The 15,831-nt window shown below is 57.6% G+C and overlaps 3 protein-coding genes across 3 annotated transcripts; all 3 read left to right on the forward strand.

Annotated features, from left to right (window-relative positions):
- Positions 1-557: 557 nt before the first annotated feature.
- SLS55_005304 (uncharacterized protein) lies at positions 558-6,437 on the forward strand (the record flags this gene model as incomplete). Its single annotated transcript, XM_066776754.1, has 1 exon — positions 558-6,437. One exon carries the CDS (start codon positions 558-560, stop codon positions 6,435-6,437), a length of 5,880 nt encoding a protein of 1,959 aa, XP_066632596.1.
- A 3,852-nt stretch (positions 6,438-10,289) lies between these two features.
- Positions 10,290-12,329, forward strand: SLS55_005305 (uncharacterized protein; the record flags this gene model as incomplete). Its single annotated transcript, XM_066776755.1, has 2 exons — positions 10,290-10,615; positions 11,090-12,329. 2 exons carry the CDS (start codon positions 10,290-10,292, stop codon positions 12,327-12,329), a joined length of 1,566 nt encoding a protein of 521 aa, XP_066632597.1.
- Positions 12,330-13,376: 1,047 nt separating this feature from the next.
- SLS55_005306 (uncharacterized protein) lies at positions 13,377-14,979 on the forward strand (the record flags this gene model as incomplete). Its single annotated transcript, XM_066776756.1, has 4 exons — positions 13,377-13,425; positions 13,479-13,543; positions 13,599-13,634; positions 13,690-14,979. 4 exons carry the CDS (start codon positions 13,377-13,379, stop codon positions 14,977-14,979), a joined length of 1,440 nt encoding a protein of 479 aa, XP_066632598.1.
- Positions 14,980-15,831: the final 852 nt, after the last annotated feature.

Genomic DNA, 15,831 nt, shown 5'->3' on the forward strand with positions numbered 1-15,831 from the left:
GCAGCGTCAACATCAACCACAAGCAAGCCCCGACCGGGAACCGACGCCTGCACGCCCCGTTTCAGCACATCTCCAGGAAGCTCGGGCGCGATCATCGATTCGCGCAGGCCTGCAGCGCACCTCACAAGCGGCCCAGTCCCCAGTCCGCAGTCCCACACTTTGCACCACGCAACTTGCTTGCAGCAAGCCCGCGCAACCAACAAACCGCGATTCGAGCTAGCTAAGCACGCCGACAGGCGCTGCGACTGCAGCCACCTCCCGCTTCCTTCCCGCTCGTTTATGGAAGTTCCGCTGTGAGCGGGCTGCCCGGTTCTCTAGACATCCCTCTGACGTGGTATCCAGGCCCATGAGGCTTGCTGCAAGGTAAGGAAGGCCCACCGCCAGCTCCAGCCTTTCTGGCCCTGCTGTCAGCATCTGCACACCATCTTCTCCGGTCACAAGCCAGAACAACCACCCGCCTCCTCCTGACCACCCACCCTCGCAGTTTTCTTTTTGTGTGTGGATTCGAAAGCTAAAGTCCAGCCCCTCGATGTGCGCGCTGCCCGACACAGACACCCATGACCACGCCGGCGACTCCGAAGAGCAAATCCGCAACGCCCGCCGACAAGAAGCCCGCCAAGTCCCCGTTCGTCTTGGGCAAGGGTCCCGGTCCCATCGATAATGCGAAGATAAAAGCGAAGATCGAGAAATGGCAAGCCGCGGGCGGCGGCTCCATCACCATCGCCGAGCCTGACGCGCCGGAGGCTGCCAAAGCCTCTCCAGCTACTCCCAAGGAAATGGCAGCGCCCAAAAAAACGGCAACGCCCAAAAAAGTGGCAACGCCGAAGGGTGCGACAACACCGAAGGGTGCGACAACACCGAAGGGTGCGACAACACCGAAGGGTGCGACAACGCCAAAAGGAGCGGCAACGCCCAAGGAAGCGGCAACGCCCAAGGAAGCGGCAACTCCTAAGGAAGCGGATAAGGACGAGGGACCAAAGGAGGCGGCCGAACCGGTTCCCGCTGCTGCTGCTGACGCAGCTGACGCCGAGGCGAAAGAGAAGGATCCGCCGGTTGTGAAGGCCCATGCAAGAGCCCCAGCGAAGTCACCCTCGCCGATTAAGATCATGAAGGGCAATGAGCTTGATCAGGAGATGCAGGCTGCCGTGACGCCGAAGAAGCGAGTCATCAGCGACAGTCACTGGCGCAAAAGCCGGTCGCCGCCAAAGGAAAACAAGCCTACCGGCTGGGTGCGGCCGGCTGTTAAGAAAATCCAGGTGCCAAAGCCGGAGGAGAAGAAAGAGGAGCCTAAAAAGAAGGAGGAAGAACCGAAGAAGAAGGATGTGGAGCCTCCTAAGGAGGAGCCAAAGAAGGAGGAGCCTAAGAAGAGTCCGCCCAAGATCCCGATCCTGCCTAAACCTGTTTTCGCACCGGACGGTACCAGAGTTGCCGCTGTGCGGAGGCGACGTAAGTCAACGGTGTCAAAGAGTAGTGACGAAGACGAGCTGCCGGAGCAACCTCCAGCAGCTCGAGCGGCGAGCGGAAGGGTGGACAGCTTCATTCCCCGAGTACTGTCGTACGAGCCGCCTTCAAGCAGCAACCGCGTGAAGGACGCCATTAAGAAACATGAGGCGCTAGCTCGCGGAGAAGTCTTCGAGGATACTCCACCGAAGAGAAGGTCTGTCCGCAAAACTAAAAGCGTTTACGGCGACGAGGAAAGAAAGCGGGACCGAAGCCCAGGCGCAGCGTCAGCACCCGGTGCTCGTTCAGAAGACGAACTCCGGAGGAGGCGAAGGATGAGGAGGCGGCCCACCGAGTCTAGAGACGACGTCTCAAGCCTACCTCTCGACGGGGACCGAACTGTGGAGAGGAGGGCGAGCCGGCGAAAATCCCACAGGGCTCTTTCCCCTGGGTCCGCTGACAAGCCGACCGCTACTCAGTCTGCACCTGTCACGCCTCAACCCGGTACGCCAACCCCAGCCGACAACCCGGACACGCCCGGCGAAAAGGTGTTCGGGAGTCGAGTAGAAGCATGGCTCTCAGGAACGCCGGATCCTTTCGTCGAGGGCAAGGATGACAAGAATAAGGAGAGAAGAAAAACCTCGCGGCGTTCATCTTCAAGTACGGAGGGCTCGACAGTGCTGTCTTCGACGGTGGTTACCGAGGATAAACGTGGCGAAAAGGACTCTGGAAAGCCTTACGAGTCGCCGTCTTCACGTCATGGGAGCCACAGGAGAAGGAAGTCGCGTAGAAACCACGAGGGCCAAGACGACTCGGTCTTGTCGGACGACAGACCTAGGAAACCATCGCTTACTCCCTCGCATGAGGACGAGAACCTCATCACGGTCGAGTATGACGAATCTACAACGGTTTCCAATACGTCATCGCTCAAGCGAAGGCCAGCTCGGCGCAAGTCGGAATCGTCATCGAAAGCCCGTCCCTCCCTGTTGCCGGCAACCATTCCAGAGGACGAGGCTATCTCTTCCGTTGCAACATCGTCTGTCGATCCATCGGCTGCTGATTTCCACGACGTCACTCCCCGCCCCCGTAATTCTGTGAAGCGCGGGTTCCCAACCACTGGCAGGAAACTATCAACGATTGCTTCGGTGGACACATTCGATTCTAAGCGGAAGACTTCACGCACGGTTTCTCAAGGGTCTGACAATACAATTCATCCCGACGACGCCATCAAAGATGACCCCCCCGCCGACGACTCTGGAAAGCCAGCAGACGCTATGTCGATTATGACTGGAATGACTGGCATGAGCACTCGGAGCAGGAACAGCACCAGGCGGCGACTTGCTACACACGGTGACCTCATTTCAGTCCTTTCGATGCCAGAGCGTGCAAATTCGAAGAGCAAGAGTATCGTCTCCGCACGCAGTATTCGGACCAACAAGAGCAAGCTGGCCACCGCAACAATGGGCGATTTGATGAGAGAGCTGCAGTCGGATGAGGTGAAGTACATGCGTGAACTGCGTACACTTGTGGACGGAGTTATCCCAGTCCTCCTGACTTGTGTATTGTCCAAGTCGGAGTCTGCTGTAACAGCCGGGCTCTTCAGCAAGACGGGCACTGGAGGAGAGAGCGCAAAGATCACGAAACCGATTGTCGAGATGGGGGTTGCACTGGAGAGGCTGAAGACTCTGCACAAACGCATTCCAAAAGAGGAACCGGAGGCTCTTCTTTCATGGGCACAAAGTGCAACAAGAGTTTACACCGATTACGTCAAGTCCTGGAGATTGGGCTTCCAAGACGTAGTCGTGAATCTTGCGCCTGCAAGCGAGGAGGATAAGCCTAAGAAGGCCGAGGACGACGACGCAGATGCAGAGTCGACCATTGACGCAGGCATGCCGTGCAATGATGAAGGTTATGTCGTCGACGGCGATGGTGAAAGAGTCGACGTAGCGTTCCTTCTCAAACGTCCACTAGTGCGCCTCAAGTACCTTGCCAAAACTCTCAAGGGTGTCAACATCCTCAAGCCATCTGACCGGGCCAACGACCTCGCGGCCAGGTACCAGGATCTGGTTATTCAAGCCAGAAAGCGATCAAACGAGGAAAGAGCCCGACTGGAGGATGAAGCTGCGAGCAGCATAGACCCTACAAGGGCAAGGGATCCGCGCAGTCTGGCCCCTCTATCTGGCGTTAGCATCGATGCCACTCGATGCGTGCGCGCAAGGGACTATTTCGACATGACACTGCTGCATTCCAGCGGACAAGAAGTCGACTGCAGGGTTGAGCTACTCATCCGCGATGACGCACCTGGACGCGGAAGCGGCGGAGACCTCCTACTTTGCGAAGTTGACAACACCGGCCGCTGGCTCTTCTTCCCACCTATCCAAATCGCCCGCGTTTCGGCCCGTAATGGCGAGCTCAAGGGCGAAATCGTCGTCATGATCCGCGGTAATAGTTCTGGCGGAGAAGAATGGCGTGAACTGCTTACTTTGCGGACCAACGACGAAGAGGTCGGCTTTGAATGGGTCCAGATGCTGGGACTCGTGCCCGTCCCTCACAAGGTTTCGAGGGGCCTGAGCTTCCGCGAGAAACCAGCTGCACGTCCGACGAGCAGCCATGAATCTTCCTCCTTGTTATCAGCTGTCACTGGATCTACTCCTCCAATCAAGAGTAGGACCCCCAGCCCCCGCGAGATCGAAATACCAATGGGAGAAAGAGCAGGCGGGTCAGCAAAGAGATGGAGCCACGCGACTCCGGACAAGTCAAGGCCTATTTCGCCAGAGACGCCCGGAAGTTCTGTGCTCAGCAGCGAAGATGGGGATCTCACACCACGCAAAACGCGTCTGCCGCCCCTGCATATTTCATCTAGCACTTGGACCGATGCGATGGCTGCGGCTGAGAGCCCGACCACTCCGACGCTGAAGCGGTCAAAGGCCAAGAGATATTCGCGGGGTGATCCCCGGCCATCCAGGTCTTCCAGGGATTCGAGCTCGGACCAAGCATCGTGGACCCCAGAAGAGCAGACGTCACGGCCAACATTGCACTCTGAGCCTTCGTACGCCACAACTGTGTCCTCGTCCCAGACTGGGAGCTCGTATACGGCAAGTTCATATATAAGTGAGTCCACGGAAAGAGGCGGGAAGAGCAACTACACGGTGTGGTATCCTCCTTCGGAACCGGAAGACCTCAGCGACAGCGAGTATTCTGACGAGGAGGATGCCCCGCTACCTCAGCGAAAGCCTACGCGACCTCCGACCCAGAGGCGTACATCTTCTGTTCCTTCGACTGAACTCCCCTCCATCCCGAAACTTCGCAAATCTAGCCAGCCCGAGGCTCCGACGAGTGACGAGGAGATGCGTGCGAAGGAGATGTTGCCAGAAACAGAAGATGCACCACCTGCTCCCCCGCCGCACCGCTCTGTCAGTCCAACCCCACAGTTGAAGGTGTCACCAGTACCAAACCTCAGTCCACCTGCTCCGGGCTTCCGGAGTCACAGACGTACCTCGTCTCCGCTCAAGCATGAGTACCAGCCTTCCACATGCAGCGAGTCTTCTGAGGACAGCGAATTGTCCTTCTCTGATGATGTCGGCTCCTCCTATTCCGAGTCATCCGAGGACGACCTCGAGGCCGACGATGTCGCACCGCTTGGGCCGTTGCCTCCGATGAACCAGAACCACCAATTCCCTGAAAATTCACCGCCGCAGTCGGAATATGCGCCTGGAACGTCTACTTTGACCCCTTCTCAATCCGCGTCCCAGGGCCCGTACAGGACCGTTCCGCCCACTTCTGCTAAGCCAACAAAACTTGTGGCGAACATCTTCGCTTGGTCTGACAATGGCATGTGGGATCTCCTTCATCCTGATGAGTGCAGCATCGTCATCACGCCGGGCCTGATTGAAGCGTTCGAGATGGGTCCTGAGCATTCCCAAGACACCGTCTCCGAAGAGGAGAAGAGCAGACGGCCACTTATCGCGCTTGAACTCACACCTCTTGTGCCCCTTAGGCGAGGAACGGCGCTTGACATCTCTATCCGCTCCCCACCCACCCCCAATTCTAGGATCCGGACAAGTGCCCACATCATGTTCCGTGCGCGCTCTTCCGAGGAGTGCGAGGCTCTCTACAACATGATCAACCAGGCGCGCATCAACAACCCGACTTACATAGCCCTTCAAAATGCTCGCGGTCCGTACGCCGAGGACACCTGGGCCGCTGCCATGGACCGCCGCAATGCCGAGCGTACTGAAGGAAGCACCGAGGGAGGCAGCAGCTGGTGGGGTAGCCTCGGTCGCAGGAACAGTTACCGTGCCAAGTCCACTCGTGCGCTGAGCACGTCCGCAGGCACCGGCAGCAGTGTCAACACTATCGGCAGCGCTTTTTCCGCCCTTAAGCGCTTCGGTGCTAGCGGCAAGCTCTTCAATGGTAGAGGTAGCCTGTATTCGTCTAACCAGGACAGCCATAGCCGCAGCACGGATTCACTAACCGGCGAGGTTGAAACGAGCTCCGGCACCTCGCCACGCACGCAAAACTCAGACGATCCGATGCTTGATTCCCAGGGAATGCCGCTTGGTATCCTGAACACAAAAATCAGATTGTACGCGCGAGAGTCTCAGCAGAAATGGCGCGACATGGGCGCCGCCAGGCTCTCCGTCATGCGCCCATCGCCGCCGGCATCACCGAATGCGAACCCATACGTCAGACAGGGCCCAGGATCTCCTGGTCAACGGAACCCAGAGACGGAAAAGCGTATAGTTGTGCTTGGCAAGACGAAAAGCGAAACGCTACTGGACGTGACCCTGAGTGAGACTTGCTTCGAAAGAGTCGCGCGCACTGGTATCGCGGTCAGTGTGTGGGAAGATACTGTGGGCATGAACGGGGAAGTTGGAGGTATCCCAGCTATTGGAGGTGTGGCGGCTACGAAGGCGAGGGTGTATATGATCCAGGTAAGTGGTGATCCCGACGGTGTTGTGCGGTTCAGAGCGCTAGTGATCGTTAACAGCTTCTAGATGAAATCTGAGCGCGAGTGCGCGTACTGCTTCTCTTTGCTCGGAAAGCTGCGGTACTAAGGCGACGACAAGGACTATTCGGCATGAACTTGCTTCTTGCCTCATCCAACGGCCGCGCTCAAGCAGATCCTACATCTCTCTTCCGCACCTGGATATCTGCGGTGCTTACAGCTCAAACTACCGTGGAACGACGACGCGGCAGGCGTATTCAGCACGGACTTTTACTTTGCACTATAGACCTTTCTTCGAGTTTTCCCTGACGGTAGTCGCGTATTACGCTGGCTTCCACTGAAGATTCTTTTCTTCGTTCCACTTCGGTTTATGACCGGTTTGCATGGGTGTTGTTCTTTTTCCTTTTGCATAGCGACAGGGACGGCACCATTCATCCTTTGCGCATAGATCTCTCTTCATTGCACATTGAGCCTTTCCAGCGAGTACCGGGTTTCTGTTTTGGTCATTGTCGTCATCGGGCGACTTGTGTTTATTCGTTGATTTGAGCATGGCGAGGGGTTCTGTGACATGGAGGGGCATACACGAGGAACGGGACACGCAAATGGAAATGGGGAGGCGTTCCCATAGCTTAATGGGGGTCTGGTTTCTGTTTGGTTTTTTTTTTTTTGCTCTTTCCCAAGATATCCATTTTGCTTTTTTTGCTTTCTGGCCGTAGCACATGAATCGTCGAAATGCTTCTTTGAGTTTTGTTTGTCTGCTTTGAGGAAGCGGTGGTGCATTCTTCTTTGCCTGCTAATAATGCGGTTGGCTGGTGATGACTGGCAGGTAGCGGTGGCAATCTCAGCACGCTGTTCGCGGTGGGGTTCTTGAAATTGAAAGCAAACAGCCTCGTTGCGAAAACCTCATTCCGACAAGGCATTAATCTTGTTCGCGACGTTGGACGAACGAGATGTCGACCTGACTACCGGCTCTTGTTCGTTTTCGGCTGATTGTCGAGCGAAAAGAAATGCAAAGCCGTGATCATTTTCAGCCCGTGGGGTCGCTGCATCTGTTTGATGACGCTTCATTTTGCTGCGACGTTCAATGGTGAACGGAAACGGGGCTTTTGATTCGACGTCTCTCATCTCGTCTTGCTTTTTGCTTGCTTTCGCAGAATGGACGCTCTCGATTAACCTTAAACTCATCTTATTCTGGATGCGTTTGTGGGGGGTGACTGGGTGATTGGCTGTCGTGGCGCGCAGACTTTGATGAGGGGCAATCTCGTCGCGACGTTCGACAGTGGCGGGGGCAGGAAGATGGGATTTTCTTCTTCTCCGCCGGTTCATTTCGTCGCGACGTTCGAAGTCAGAGAAGAGCAGAATCTACAATCCGCCCAATCTGCGTGGGAAAGTGCGAGGTTGCCCGGGGCGGGGCTGAGAAAGCTTCCTGGGCTTAATTTCGCTGCGGGGACCAGTGATCACCGCGCGTTGCGCTCAGCGGGAGTAGATCCGAATCACTCCATCGCAGAAACTTTATTGACGGAAATCTCGCTTTTCCTTTGCAGTCGATCATGGCTTGCAGCCCTACGGGCGATACGAGGCTTCTCATTTATCCACGTCGTCGGAAGATGCTGGGGTGTCGAGGTCGTAGGAACCTGATAAATGCATCCATCCATAACCTCTTTCCTTGCCATCGTCTAGTGAATCATATGTGACAATCCATTGAGACATCACCGCTTTTCGATCCATGTCTTCCATTTCCGCAGGACGGTACTTCTGCTCTAGTGGCCGTCCTAGATCTTTCTTCAAAAGGATACCGGGGACTCGGTGAACAGAAGCATGCGGCTGAGAAGCATGGGAAAGGGAAGTCACTTTCTACCCTAAGCCGTTATAGGGGCGGCCGGAATACGTTGGCAAGCTTGAAGAGAACTTTTAAATCTTCCGACAAATGCGACATACTTCAAGTTGCTAGTAGGTGTGACGGGAACAGTTATGACATGGCCTTGGCTGGTTTGCTAGAAGGGGGTGCTACCGAGCAGGCAGACCCGTACATGTGCTTCTGGTTATCGCCTTCTCATAGGGGCGGGCCGAGGCATGACATCCGAGTTGACGCGTTGATATGCAGCGAGCCGGTTGTACGGGCGAACGTGGATTGCGCGTAGCCGGCTTTGATGCGAAATGCAGCTGTACAATACTGTGAGATGGACCCTGGAGCAAGGGTCTGTGGAGCACGGCAGGCGGCAGTGGGACGGGTGGATGGTTCGGGCTAGCCTCAAGGCGAATTCGTTATCGTCCCCGGCCAGCGATTCCCCGTTGCGGTAAGAAAGTGCTCGGAAAGCGGGCTCCTCGCTTCGCTGCGCCGTGGGCTGCATGCAGGTACCCTACTTCGATTGTATTCTACCCTTGCGGAAGACATGGTGTTGATAGGCGATGATGCGGGCCGCAGCGTGCCACGACACGCAGACGCCACGGCTGGCTGACGCGCCCTTGCCTGGAGTCAGCAGGTTGCGCTTCCTCCGCGAGCAAGCAGAGATGTGCTGCGCGATAGCGGGCACTGCCGCCATTGGGTCCAGACATGTGATGGTGGGGAGCGAGTGGTTCGTGGTGCTGCCGAACGCCGTAGTTTGCGTCCTTCTGCTAGGGCTTCCACAGGGCTTCGACAGCAAATTCTCGTTGCATTGCGTCGTGCGCAGGTGGGATGGAAGGCAGAAGCCGTGAGGGTGGTTTTTTCTTTTCCGACTGTGGCCGTGCGCAGGCGTCGTCCATCAATCTCTTCCACACAGGGCTCGCTAGGCGCTCTGGTTTCAGCACGTCGGCCAGGGGCGATGGGCGGGGCGTGACCTGGCAGTTACCCACACCGGTGTGACGTCGCTGCAGCCGGTTGCTCCGACAAGCAGCGATGTGATGGTGCAGCAGCGAAGAGAACAAGATCCAAGTTTGATCGGCGCCGCCCCGGCCGAGCAGCGATTGGCCTGTCGCCGCGCAGGGAAATGAAACGCGCTGGGGTTGGGCCGACGTCGACGGTAGGCTTCCAACAGGGACACAGGGACATGCGCCCTCGTGGCCGACGGCAGCTGAGTGCGAGCTCAGCCGGCGCGTGGTTGCGGTGGGGCGCAGGAAATGAGCAGCCACAGCTCCCACGATGATGATGGTGCTGCTGTCAACCACGGCTTGCCTCTCTCGCACGCCGCCCGGTTTGCCCGCCGCCCGCCGCCATGCGCCTTCCCCGCCGGCTGCTGCTGGCTCCGCCACGCCCAGCTGCGCGACGCTGAGGTCAGAAGGCAAAACAAGCTGCCCGGTCGAACGGTCAGCCCGGCTGCTAGCGGCTCCACCTCCCGCCGTCCTCGAGCACGCACAAGACGCCGGCCTGTCATCTCATTCCAACCACGCAAATGGCCCAAGCGTGACCTGGCGCCCTACCTGCTGCTCTCCCGCCATTTTTATTTATACACGCCGCTCCGCCCCTGCTCGCCAACCCCTTCCCTCCTGGGTTGACCTGCGTGCTAAGCTGTGGCTGAACCGATGGTCTCTACACGCTAGCCCAATCATCTGCCGAGCTTCCGCCCCCCAGTCAGCCGCTGGCTGCCCCCTCTGCGCTGAGACGCACTACAGGCATTGGCCTTGTCCGGCCCTCACTGCTCGTTCCATCCAGATTGACTGGCTGCTCGATATCAATGGCGCAAGCCCCGGCCCCAGCTTTCGCCAGCTCCGTCTTGCTTTAGAACCCGTCTTCTCCCCCAGGGGAGGCTGATGCCCCAAAACATGGTGGATCAGGCTTCCACTACGCTCTTCACCTTCAGGATGTACGTCCACCCTTTGCTCTTCCCGCCGCCTTGGCTCACCCTGCTGCAGTGATGTCCCGGCCGGTGTCCGGTCAGTTGAACTGCTGGGATCATGGGACAATTTCACGCATTCCTACCGGATGGAGCGGGATCAGAGGAGGAGCTCTCGCCAGTGGTGTGGTATCTTTACCTTCAAAGACATCATTTGCGACGGCGAGAACCAGTGTCGTCCTGAAAAGAGGGAGGGCGGGTTGAAAATGGGAGGCACCTACTGGTATTACGTGAGTTTCTGGCCTGCTCCTTCCACCTTGCACTCCCTGACTTGTGCGCAGTACATGCTGGACGGTGTATATGAGTACCACGATGAATCCATGCCTTCCACGACAACCTGCTCTCTGTTGCTGGGCGAGTGTGTCAACATTCTCGAAGTGCCTTACGAAGAAACATCAGATGACTTCGACCTCGAGTATCCGCCAGCACCGCCTCTGACTCCAGCATTCACCATGGACCCCAATGCCCGTTTCAGCACGCCCCGGCCCAACAAATTCGAAGCTCTCTCCAGGAAGCCGACTTCACCTCCACCGTCGCCATTCTTCCCCTCACCCGCCACCCCCTCGTGCGAGGATTCTTGTCGGTCGTCTCTTGCCCTCAGCTCCGATCAGAGCTTCGCATCCATAGACAGTTTCCCCCGTCGGAGAATCAGCTACAGTTTCCATGGCCAGCTCGATCGGCCTTCCAGCTCCCACAGCAACGCTCGTCCGAAGAGTGCAGTTAGCACCACCGTTGCGAAAACGAATGCACAGAAAATGCGACACCAAAACCTTCGCAGTAGCAGGCCAGCCACAGTCGCGCGGTCTGATCCGGCGACTGCGCAGGACAGAAAGCCAGGATGTTCGCGCAATGATTCCGGTATCGTGGGACCTGGTCTGAGCGGATGCAGGGACAACGGTGGGTCAAAAAGCGACGTGGCGGCGCAAGTGGGGCCCGCGGAACAGCAAAGACAACAGCAGAGTCACAAGGAGGCCAGGGCAATCGAATTTGAAGAGGACGTGCTATCCGACTCGGGCGCCACATTGGCGTGCTGGCAACACAGGGAATGCCTGTTACGGAAGCGAAATGGCATCGCCAAGACCGAAGCGCAGGAACGATTCATGCAGGATGCACACCAGACTGTCGGTGCTTGGATCGAGCACACGACGATCGCTTTGCTGAATGGCGATTTCCCCTGGGAAACCGAGTGCATGTTTTCGCCGGAGTCGAGCCCGACAAGGTCCGAGTTTGCAGACATCTGGGAGGGCAGCATGATGCTTGAACAGGGAAGCCATTGGACTTCGCCCACGTCCTTGGATGATGATGAGCCTCACTCCAGCGATGATTCTTCCAGCTTCGCCAAGGTCGGTAGGCTGTCTCGAGTTGAGGAAGAACTGGATGAAGAGACATGGTTTTTCGAGACCGGCACTCCGGGAGAACCTCTCCATCGCTGCGTTTCCGAAACGGAGAGGTTTATTGAGGACTTGGAGCTGCGTCCAGTGCTCACTCTCGATCCGAGGATCGAGGAAATCGCTCAGACACTAGCCACATCGCACCAAGTGCAAGAGGAAGGTGGAGTACTGACGGAGGAGCCAACCGACAGCTTCCTGGACACGGACCGTTTCACGGACACGTTCAAGCTTCCTCCACTCAATACTCGAATCGGTGTAGACGACAAGTCACTTCTCGACGATGTTTCGCAGTCAATCTACTCGGCTGTTAGCAACATTACGGTTGACCTTCCGCAGCTTGAGGACTCGGCTGTACTCAGCAGCCCCTGCACCGCCTCATCAGCATGGTCTGAATCGTTTCAGTTTTGGTCTGAGCAAGATGTAGAGGATGATGGGGTGGAAGAGTCACATGTCGACTATCCATCATCAGCAACAAGCCCTGGGCTGTTGCCTACCATTGCGCATACCCGGACGAACTCGTGGTTCAGCAACAGCGGCTTCCAGGGCTATAGTTTACCGGAGGACGAGTACTCGTCGCAAGTAACTCTCACCAAAATCTCAACGCAGGCCACGATAGTCAGGTCCGAGTCGCCGCCGCTTTCGGATAGGAGGCACAGTACCTTGGGCGTGAATCCGGAGCTCGAGAACATGGACAAGCTCCTGAACGACTTCAGCTACCTCGGGGAAGCAGTCATCTGATATGCTTCTTCTGTACAGGTCCCAAAAGCATCTACCCGCTCTAACGGCACTTGAGCCGTCGCTTTTCTATTTCTTTGCGCAAACGATTCCCTTGTTTCTCGTTCTCTTTTGTCGAGCTCCGACCAAAACATATCTGCCTTTTCTTTGTGTATGCTTTCTTCTTTTGTCTCTCGGAAGCATGGCGTTGGGCGAGATGTACACAAGTGCACCTGAGAAACCGAGGTGAAAATAGAGGACCACATGGCGGCGGGGATAAATAGCAGGAAAGGTTGGGGGCATATACGCGATGCTTGAGCGGCACAGCAGCTAAATAGGCCAGATTGCGACAGCTGGGCTGTGCTATCGGGCATGAATATCAAACATGTGATTGCATCCGCCGTGGACGAAGACTCAGGTGACGTAGAGGCTTGGCGGAGGGAGCCAAGAATAGCGGAGAGGTTATGCGGGACGCGCGCCTCATCGGCTTGCGTATTAGGCCCCAGACTTCCCCAGCGCCAACTCTACTGCTACTTACTCTTTGCAACGGACGCGCGCGAGACCAAGCAGGGGCCAAGCCTCGTTGCACGTTCCGGTACACGCGTCCTCGATATTGCGTCAACGGCAGCGCCAGAAGAGCGCCGCGGAGGGGGGCTGTGCTGGGCGGTGGGTGTGGGGGAGTCTTGGAGTTAGAATTTGTTGAAAAGGCCGTCCAAGCCCGCGCTTCGTCCCCAGTGGCAGCCTTGCGGATACCGTCAAGAGGAAACGAGCCTTTGACGTTCTACCAGTGTTGTTGCCTGGACTGCAGGACCGCGCGCGACGCTACGCGCATCCTACGCAATTACCGGCGCGGCACGCCAGCGACCGGACCCTTAGCCGCGACCCTCTTTTCCGCATAAACCGCCATCCACCGCCTGGAGCTGTCCACTGCCCCGCGCTGCTCCTTGTTCGTTCCACTTCGCCCTTCGCAATCCACGCTGCTACCGCAAGCCAGCCTCCCGGAGCTCGCTGTCCCGGAGCTCTCGCGCCACCGCCTTGCCTTCAACAACCCCCCGGGCGAGTAGGACCGCCATGGTGCTGAAGAAGGTGCAAGGCCTGCTCAGCAGACGCCCTGGAACCAGTGAGTTTCCCCGCTGTTCTTCTATCGAGAGCCCTGCTGATGGCCGGCAATAGGCTCGTCTGAAGATGCTCCGACGTACGATCAGAATTCGCCTGAGGGGAACGCCGCGAGGGGTGTGGTATGTCAAGGATTCTACCGGATGCTCCTGCAGAGGTACTGATGTGCATGTGCAGCGGCTCTTTTGCGAGTCTGGCGGCCCCAACAACTCTGTAAGTCTGAAGCGTTACTCCCCTCAGGCCACAGCTGACCACCGTTGTCTGCCAGACCGAGGAGATCCAATACCTCCCGGACATAGTGACCGCCGCCGAATCCTCGCCCGTGGCTGCCGAAGCCTGCGCCTACCAGATCCGCAAGTTCTTGTCCAAGGACAACTACGGAAAGCCACATGTGCAGTACAACTCGATTATGCTGATCCGCATTCTTACCGACAACCCCGGCCCCACCTTCACCCGCAACTTCGACACCAAGTTCGTCAGCACGGTCAAGGAGCTGCTCCGCAATGGACGGGACCCTAGCGTCCAGCAGATCCTGCGGGAGACGCTGTTCGCGCTGGAGAGGGACAAGGCCTACGACACCAACCTGAACCCCCTGTTCCACATGTGGCGTAAGGAGTACGTCCATAGCAATGGCAGCAGCGCCAGTCACGGCCCCCGCACACTCAACGCCCCGCCGTTTGACCCCAACCAAGGAAGACCATCGGGACAAGGCGTTGGCAGCGACGGTGGCCAGACCGCCCGGCGCTCGCGCGGCCTCCCCTCCCCTTCGGAGCTGGCGGCACGGGTCGAAGAGGCACGGACGAGCGCGAAGCTTCTGATACAGCTGATCCAGAGCACGCCTCCGGAGGAGCTGGGGGGCAACGACCTGGTCAAGGAATTCGGCGAGCGGTGTCAGCAGGCGCAGCGCAGCGTCCAGAGCTACATCAACACGGCGACCGAGGACCCAACGCAAGCAGACGACGAGACGATGCTCACGCTGATCGAGACGAACGAGCAGCTGTCACTCGCCCTCACCAAGCACCAACGCGCCTACCTCGCCGCCCGCCGCACCAACTCGTCCAACAACGTGACTGCTTCGTCCACCCCGACCCCAACTCCACCACCTGCTGCCTTCGCCGCCCCTCCCCCTGGTCCTCCTCCCGCCGCGGCAAATCCGCCCCTATCCGAAAATTCCGCGGACACCTATGCGCCCCCGCCCAACCCACCCCCGCGCTTGCAGCAGTCGCTGGCCGCCCGCGACTATTCTCCCGAAGCGGAAGACGATCCGTTCGGGGACTCGCACGCCGCTCCCACCACCGCTGCCACCCACCAGGTGCACCCGATGGAGCCGCTGCACTACGGCTCCGCGGGGAACAACGAGCACTTGATCAGGCCCGGTGGTAGCGAGTTTCAGAGCACGCCGAGCTACTTGCACCGGCAGGAGAGTGCGGATGTGAATAGGACGATGCATGGGGCGACGGGGGAGGATTCGTCCGAGCCGGAGGGAAGGAGTGGTGGGTATGGAGAGGTGCCGGATGTGAGTCCGGTGGAGGAGAGGAGGGTTGTGTACAGGTACTAGAGTGGAGAAGCTATGTCCGAGGGTTGGATTTTCTGTCGGGCAATTGGGAAGAGTCTGGGAAGAAGTAGTGGTGGATTTGGGGGCTCTGTTTTTTTTTTTTTTCTTGGCCGTTTTATGTTTCCTTTCATATGAGTGATCTTTTCGGAGGCACACGAGATACCACATGCTTGTTGGATAAAATGCGATCTACTATTCGTCCATCATTGTTTGGGCTAAGAGGCCTATTCATGTCCTCTAAATACTCTCACAGCGACAGGCTCCAGCTACTTGACCTTGCCTTCTACTCTTCTTGAGTGTCCCATTCGCCTCGATGGTGACATCCGACCCGAGAGTATATCTTCTTTGCGGTTGTCTCGGTCACGATCTATGCGTCGGTCCCCGTCATGGTTTCACCCGTGACTCGGGAAACCGAAGACGCGTCCACAGTATTACTTCATTCTATTCACACCAGCAAACGTCCGGCTTTCATAGAATTTCAGCTATCTTACAGTCCGCGGGGCCGGAGATGCCATTTGGGGTGACGGCCCACCCACCGCGCTGATGTCCGTCCTCGTCCTTTGAGCGATTGCGCGCCACTGTTCGTCCGATGCCACCATGCTATGGCGCTCAGCGTCCGACGTCCTCACTGCGTACGACCGCTCTACGTACACGACGTTCTCGAGAGGCTGCAACGCGATGCTGTCGGCCGACGGCAATCTAGCACCTGCCTCCTCGCTATGTCGCTCCGGAAGCGGAGCCAGCTCGATCCCCTCCTCTTCGTCCCGCCCGACCATGTTCTCTTGCGACGAGCTGTTCACCGAATACCCCGGTACATTGGTGTCGACCCCAAAAGCAGCGCTATCCGACTTGGAA

Source organism: Diplodia seriata (assembly GCF_021436955.1).
Source record: "Diplodia seriata strain FDS-637 chromosome Unknown scaffold_5, whole genome shotgun sequence".
Taxonomy (NCBI): Eukaryota; Fungi; Ascomycota; class Dothideomycetes; order Botryosphaeriales; family Botryosphaeriaceae; genus Diplodia; species Diplodia seriata.